This window comes from Montipora capricornis, chromosome 8, assembly GCF_036669925.1.
Source record: "Montipora capricornis isolate CH-2021 chromosome 8, ASM3666992v2, whole genome shotgun sequence".
Taxonomy (NCBI): domain Eukaryota; kingdom Metazoa; phylum Cnidaria; class Anthozoa; order Scleractinia; family Acroporidae; genus Montipora; species Montipora capricornis.
In genome coordinates, this window is record NC_090890.1 from 4,784,643 (window position 1) to 4,792,513 (window position 7,871).

Below are 7,871 nucleotides of genomic sequence, written 5' to 3' on the forward strand. Positions count from 1 at the left end.
CAGAGTGTGTAGATGAGTTCACGGTCATTAAGGAAACAGAAGACCTTTGCTGGGAAGGAAAACAGCCGAAAAGCTTAAAGTGTTACGCGTAGGACCAGAGAACATTCCTAATATTTGTTCCATAGTGGAAGAGGGGTGCGACCAGGACGTCCGGGAGAGTTATGCTGACATACTCACTGGGGTTGGAAAGCTAAAAGATTATCGCCTCAAGCTACACATTAACAAAGAAGTTAAACCTGTAGCTCAGCAAGTACGTAGACTCCCTTTTGGACTAAGGGACAAAGTAGATCTCAAATTGGATGATCTCCTTAACAAGGACATCATAGAAGAAGTGCCAGACACACCAACGTCGTGGATATCACCACTCGTGGTAGCCCCAAAACCGGAACGTGACATACGAGTTTGCGTAGAAATGAGAAGGGCAAACGAAGCGATTATTCGCGAACGTCATCCGATACCAACGATAGAAGAAGTTCTTTACGATCTTAATGGGTCAATGGTCTTTAGTAAAGTTTCGCCAAGTGAAGAGAAGATTGCGGCAGTCGTGAACTAGCCTGCGGGCAGGCTCTCTCTCTTCGGTGCGAGAGAAGGAGAGCCCGCACGCATCCCTTTGAATTTTGAATGCCGCCTCCTGATGTCACGCTGAGAGAGCTGTCAAAAATTAGCCAATCAGCGCGCACCCGAAGTAAACATTGAAAAAAAACACAGAAAACAAAAAGCTACGCGTTGTGTATTTCAATTTGCTCGAGGCAGAAACTAAAAAAAAAAACTGTAAAGGGAGGAAGCCTTCGCCAGAAAAGCCTAACAACTATTGCTGATGCTGTAAAGCGTAGCTGAATATTCAGTACGGTAATTCGTCGAAGCCCCTTCCGCGGAAAATGTTTCGTTCGTCAGGGAAATACTTAGCACACAAACTTCAAACGACGGGAATCGTAATAGAGAAATTCGTTTTCCCTGACCGCATCTCCACTATGTGAGAGTCGTCGACCACAACTGCTGGCAAATTTCAGTAAAGCGAAGCGGAGTTATCTTTTTTAATTTATTTTAATGAAACACAGACATTACAACTGCTACATCACACTTTAATACTAGACAGATATTCTAATACCTACACCATTTTATTTCAAAGGTTTATCGAGTATTTGTGGTTATAGATATGTATTTTACTAATTCAATAATTTGAAAGTTGGAATATTTTGTTTTCAAGAGTATCGGAGTATTGCGGAGTTACGAGGAGATCGAGCAATCATTTGTGGAGCCGCCTTTTCGGCTTAACCAAATACTTGCTAAAATCGTATAGAGTTCCTCTATCGTTCTCTATCGTTAAATCAGCAACAGAGGCAGCCGAAAGGCCAATTTTTGTCCAAATGTGATCAGCGATAAAGCTTTGTCGAGGACAGGAAACTACCACGGTGACATGAAGTCGCCCTCGTTGTTTTTGGGCCGCTACGAAAAACAGTTGGAAAATAAGACTTTTCCCGAATCCTGTGGATAACAGAGATAGAAATTCCTTCCTTCCAGTAGAGAAGCCATTGCATCGCGTTGCCCGACCTTTAATTATGTAAAGTTATGGTAAATTGCAACATTCTACAATTTTCTCAGACGCATTTCTGACCACCTCATCTCTGCGAAGCGAAGAGGCTTTCTTGTTTTCGGAGCTTGTCAATGGTGACGTCACGAGGTTATTTAATTTCAGCCAATCAGTATTTTGCGTCCACAATTTGGACGCGACATTCAAAATACAAAGCCATGCGGGCAGGCCCTCATTCTACCCCCAACCCCAGTCCCTCGGAGGGCCTGCTCGCAGGCTAGTCGTGAACGCGCAACCCCCAAAGAATGCCTCCGAAGTTCGCTCATTCGTACAGCTAGTCCAGTATTCATCAAAGTTCATCGGGAACTTTTCACAAGTTGCTGAACCTCTACGGAAGCTGCTGCGGAAAGATGTTCAAAGCCTTCATCTGGGGTGTCGAACAACAAAGGCATTCGAAGAGCTCAAAAGTCTCATGACATCAGTGAAAGCACTGGCTTATTTCAGAGGGAATTGCAAGACAAGGATAGTGGCAGACGCAGGACCAGACGGCCTGGGAGCAGTGTTACTCCAGCTTCAAGAAGGGGAATGAAAACCTGTGTCGTGTGCCTCGTGTAACCTTACTGAGGTCGAAAGACGGTACGCTCAGACAGAAAAAGAAGCCCTCCCTCTGGTATGGGCATGTGAGCGGTTCAACTTGTATGTGTATGGGCGTGATTTCGAGTTAGAAACGGACCACAAACCTCTCGAGTGCATTTTTAGAAGTAGATCCAAATCATCGGCAAGAATCGAGCGATGGGTTCTTCGTTTGCAGTGCCACAACTACCGAGTAGTGTACCGACCCGGCAAAACCAACCTGGCAGATGCGCTGTCCCGATTGAATCAGAGTGATCCCAAAGCCCCGAGCTGTGAGAAAGAGGATTTTGTTCGATTTGTAGCTAAGAAAAGCACGCCAATTGGCTTAAGCCCAAGGGAGATCGGGAGAGAGTCTGCAGACGACCCGGAACTGGCTAGCGTGCGCCACTACGTCACCACCTCTCTGGCCACAAGCGAATGGAGAGGTGGAAAGACAATAGGACACTGTTGAAGTCCATGAAGATTGCAGCAGCGGAAGGAAAAAGGTGGATTGATGAATTACCGAAATTTCTGTTGGCATACAGGTCAACACCTGAAGTCTCCACTGGCGCCACACCCGCATCTCTGATGTTTGGAAAGGAGATTAGAACAAAACTACCGGAGTTACGACCAGAGAAATCTTTGCGTGTATGAGGGAGCAGAAGCTGAGGCAAAAAGCATATGCAGATGGAAACCGTGGAGCAGTATCAAGTCCCATTGTCCCTGGAGATCAAGTTCTCCTAAAGAACACTAGGGAGACAGGAAAACTAGCTCCGAAGTTCGAGACCAAGCCGTATACAGTCCTAACGAAGGAGGGACATCAAGTAACCCTGAAATCCTGTGAGGGAGCTGTATACAAGAGAGATAGTTCGTCGGTGAAACCCTATCTGTCAGTGAGCGAACCTGAACCAGCCATTGAATCGGTACCAGCGAACACAAAGTCTGAAGATTAACCAGGAGCGGTAGAGAGACCTAGGCGCATCATTAGGCCCCTTGAAAGATTCAAGGATTATGTTCTAGGGAAGCCTAGGAACTGTTTAAAAGCTTAAAGTGCCCCTGTGATAAAAAAAAAACCACTTCCTTTTTTCCTTCAGATTTTGAAAGTGTGTTTGCTGAACACCTGACTGGCAAAATTTTGAGCTTTGATTTTTATCCAAAGGCCGTTTACTTTGAGTTTAAGTTTTGGATTTCACGGTCCGCCATTACCCAGGTTCAAAACTGACCGATTGGACCTCAGAGGGTTGGATCCAGGGAAAGGTGACGTCAGAGGCTCACTAGCTTAAAATTTCAGCGTGTGAACGCAGCTTATTATATATGCAAAGCGTGAGTTTGAAAGTCTGAAAGCCCAAAACCCCCGTGCTGCATATTAATTCTGCGGCGTACACACGTATTGCATTCTTAAACTAGTGAGCCTTTGACGTCATGTTCTCCTCGATCCAGCTCTCTCAAGAACATAATGTTAGTAATGGCGGACCATTAAATAGGAAAATTACAGTTAAAATAAAGAGGTGTCTTTTTGAAATCAAGGCTTAAAACGTTGGTCACGTAGTGTTTTGTTAACATAGTTTTGAAATCCAAAGAAAAATATGAATTAATTTTTTGGTCACAGGGGCACTTTAACTGAACTCGTGTTTATTGACTTTGCTTAATAGAAACAGTTTTTGGTAAAGTTTGTTATGTTTCATTTCTCACGCCGTTTTATTTACAATACTGTAAGACTGGAAAGGGAGGGATGTAGTGTCTTACAAGTATGCTATGCGGACCTATGTAACGCACGGAGTTATGGGTATCTAAAGGGAGTTGTATAGCCTCGTGTAGTTTTATTAAAGTTGTGTTTATTCAAGCTTTAAGGGTGCTTCCAACAGCCATCCGATAGTGAAACGTTACATGTCCTCCTCTCAAAAGCCAGCTATAATATATACTGTAATTACAATCATTGAAAAGAAAGGAAAAGATAGAAACTATTTAGAAAATTGGAGACCAATATCCTTAAGTAATGTAGATGCCAAAATCGAGGTCGGGGTGCCGTTTTTTTCCAATTTTTTTTTTATTTCACAGTTTTGTTGTTATTCTCCTGTAATATTATATTCGAATGTTCGGCATCTTTCCTTCATTTATGGTTGGAGTTTTTGTGGGGAATATAGGCTAACTCCTCGGAGACACTAAAGACTCGCTGAGCTCCACATTTTAAAATCACATTTTAATGTTTACGTCTTAAAAACCTCCGCAATACAATTAAAACGAAACAGAACATAGCCACAGTTCCACGATAGTCGTCAATGTTGTTGTGTTCTTTATCGTGATATTGGATTGGATCCCTCTGGCTTTACTACAAACAGTTTGTAGTAAAGACAGACATGAAATGAGCACGAACAAACAAGCAAATGAGAGCGTTGCGTGACTGCGTGACGATCATCGTGGAACTGCGATTCTGTTATTTTTTTGTCAAGAAGTAAGCATTACAATGCTATTTTAAAGTGTTCAACCATAAATTAAGTAAAGATGCCGAACATTCGAATATGACATTACAGGAGAATACCGACAAAAATTTAACCAAAAAATTTGAAAAAAAAAAAGACACCCCGACCTCGCGTTTTGGCCACTACCAAAATTGGTTCCAAAGTAATTGCGGCAAGAATTATCAAAGTCCTTCCAGGGATAATTAACAACTATTACACGAGCGCGCGTTGGATATGAGTTGGCTATAACCAGTCTCATATCCAACGAGAACGAATGGAATAATTGTTTTATTAAATTCCTTAAACTAAGAGCGAAGAAAGCGAGAAAATGCGAGCGAAATCGAAAAAACTTGATGAAGATGCGATGTTGTGTAAGACCTTGTGGTCAGACAGACGCAGGCTCATCACAAAAACATTTCTTGCCTTTTCGCGTACTTCTAACTATCGGTTGATCCAAACAAAGAAATTTTTAGCTTAGCAACGCTTAATAGCGGAATCATTTACCATATAAGGTCAAACTAAGGTATATGATCTGATAACCGAGATTTAGTGAACCAATCAGAGAGAAAAAAGCTAAATTTCCGGCGGTTTTAAATTGAATTATTTTTTTTACACGGCACGTTTCACCCCCAAAATACAGAATATAGCCAAGCATTGATTTTTTAAAATCATCGTTTTTGAAAAGGTTATGGGTATTTCAGCATCGATCATGTCTTTAAAAAGAACATTTTTCAAAATAAAAGCAAAACCATGCTTGGCTGGATGCAAAAACGAATACAAATTATCAAAGCATCGATTAAATACCCAAATTGCGTAGCACGGAGACAAATTTAGAGTTCCTTTTATTGGTCACGTGACCATGGGCGTGGTATGATGACGTCATATTTCGGGTCATTGGCTTACAAAAGTTGGAAACTGACCAAAATTATGCCAGATTCTTTCAAATTACTTAACCATTACATCCTTAGCAACGCACCCCAAAAAATACGTCAGTGGGCCCTTTAAATGTTTAGATGCTGTCGGTTTTGGGCCAACCCTTATAAGATGGATAGAAACATTTCATAGAGAAAAAACTAGTTGTGTATTAAATAATGGTATTTGTACATCTTATTTTGAATTACAGAGAGGAGTAAGACAAGGAGACCCGTTATCGGTTCATGCAGACAAAATACAGCGACACCACTGGGGCTGAAGTGGAACAAAACTGTCAAAGCCCTGGGGATCCCTGGGGATAGTATTCACCTCTAACGATACTGACCAATTACAGAAAAAATATATATGATAAATTAAAAGACATTCGAACACAAATAGTCGATATGGAATTGCCGGAGGTCTCTCACTAGTTGGCAAAGTTCCCGTCATTAAACCACTCCTGCTTCCCAAAATGTTATGTGGGTTCTCAGTTCTAACAACTCCAGAAGAATTATAAAATAATTAAACTTTAATATTTATAATTTTTTATGGAAAGGGACAGATAAAATAGCTAGACTTCCAGCTGTAAATGACCTGAAATACGGAGGCTTGAACTTAATAGATCTTGAAACGCATGTTGAGTTGTCAAGATTAGCTTGGCTTGGTAAAAATTTTTCAGAAGGCTCGTCTCCATGGCATATCTGGAGGCGTCGTAAACAAAGTCTTAGCCCAAATATCACTGTTTTTAAATAAAATGATTAATATGAAATATAAGACTGAAAAGTACATACCCTGAAAAACACGCAAAGGAAACTTCAGGCTATGGAAATTATTTATTGATAGTAAATTATCATCTGTTATACCATACATCAAATGATTACATTATCATCAATGTTTGTACCTAACGTACTTTACGTACCTTAATAACGTACTTTGTAATTAATATTATGGAAATAAAAATGTGGGAAAAAAAATTCCAACCACATTTTCAAACTGTCTTGCACTGCATTAATGTGGAGTTAAATTGCCTATTCTGACCTTCTGGTTTTTCTACGGCATGGTATAAATCTTATTATAGTATTAATTTTCCTTTTTTCATCATAACATCTTTAGCTAAAATATATTCTTACAATCATTATGATATGGTTTGAGATATTATAAATAAGTTGACCTGAGCATTAATTTCTAATCAAATTCTGCTCCTATTGTAATGCTGAGGTCTCCCGGCAAAATCTTTGTTGCATGATACCACTGATTTGTGTCCACAATAACTGTAACAGAGAGATTTAATCAGGCAAAACAATGAGAATGGGATGGATTACAAATGAAACAAGATTTTTCTGTTATTAGTCCACTGCTTTTTCCAATGATTGGAAAAACAGTGGACCTGTTTGAACAGGAACAGACCTGTTTTTAATAACAAGAAAATCAAGTTTACAATATTGGCTGCCCCACAAATAGCTACAAAGCTAGTCTATGCAGAGGCAAGTCAAGAGCAATAACACATAATTATTACAGTTAAAAAAGGAATAGTAATAATTATTATTACTATTCCTTTTTAACTGTAACTACTTTATAACTTCATTATAATTATTTCCAAAAGCTCATTAATAATTCATGAACCTAACAGCCTATCAAAACATCGATAAAACGTCACGTGTATGAGCTTTATATCCTGATAAAACACTCCTCGTTAGTATTCTTTATATAAAGAATACTAATAAAGCATAGCTTGTTTTTCGTGTATGCTAATATTCACCTCTCACAATTTGAACCATTATTTTGGGTCCAGAGGGACATGCTCTTTGTGGAATGTTTTTGAAGCCGTTCAAAAAACTCGCAGCACATGTTTTACGGGTCTAAAAACACTCGGCTACGCCACGTGTTTTTAAACCCCGATAAAACACTGGTGCTCGTTTTTTAAACATTACATAATGAAGTTACAAAACAGAAAGAAACACTGAAAGATTTTGCTATAATACAATGTAGTTACACCAAAACATTATTAGTTATTACAAGCTGCACTAACATTTTACAAATACACTAAATTACTAACTGTTGATACAGTTACATGTACTGATCAGGTACCATTAAATTTTAATAATACAGGGGATATTGATATGGGGTGGTCCAGTTCACCAGAACAAAACGTCATGATTGTATAATAATCAGGGAGCAATAAGACTGGGTTACTTCGTATTAAGAGTTTGATTTGAGAAAAAATGTCCCTGAATAAAATAAAGAGACTCAACAGTAGGAATCTTTGGCAGTGTTTACAATAATGCAGTTACACCTTCTGTTTACATGACATCGATCAAGACTGTTACGTGGCACCCTTTAATAATCCATTTTCTTTC

General features: G+C 39.6%; 1 protein-coding gene across 2 annotated transcripts in view; it reads right to left on the bottom strand.

The window, feature by feature from the left end:
- Positions 1 to 6,328: 6,328 nt before the first annotated feature.
- LOC138014575 (uncharacterized) overlaps positions 6,329 to 7,871 on the bottom strand; it is a 6,888-nt gene continuing 5,345 nt past the window's right edge. For both annotated transcript variants that reach the window (XM_068861684.1, XM_068861683.1), the window contains exon 4: positions 6,329 to 6,785. In XM_068861684.1, the coding sequence (XP_068717785.1) occupies positions 6,717 to 6,785 (69 nt within the window). In that variant the 3' untranslated portion in view covers positions 6,329 to 6,716. The remainder of the gene's footprint in view (positions 6,786 to 7,871) is intronic.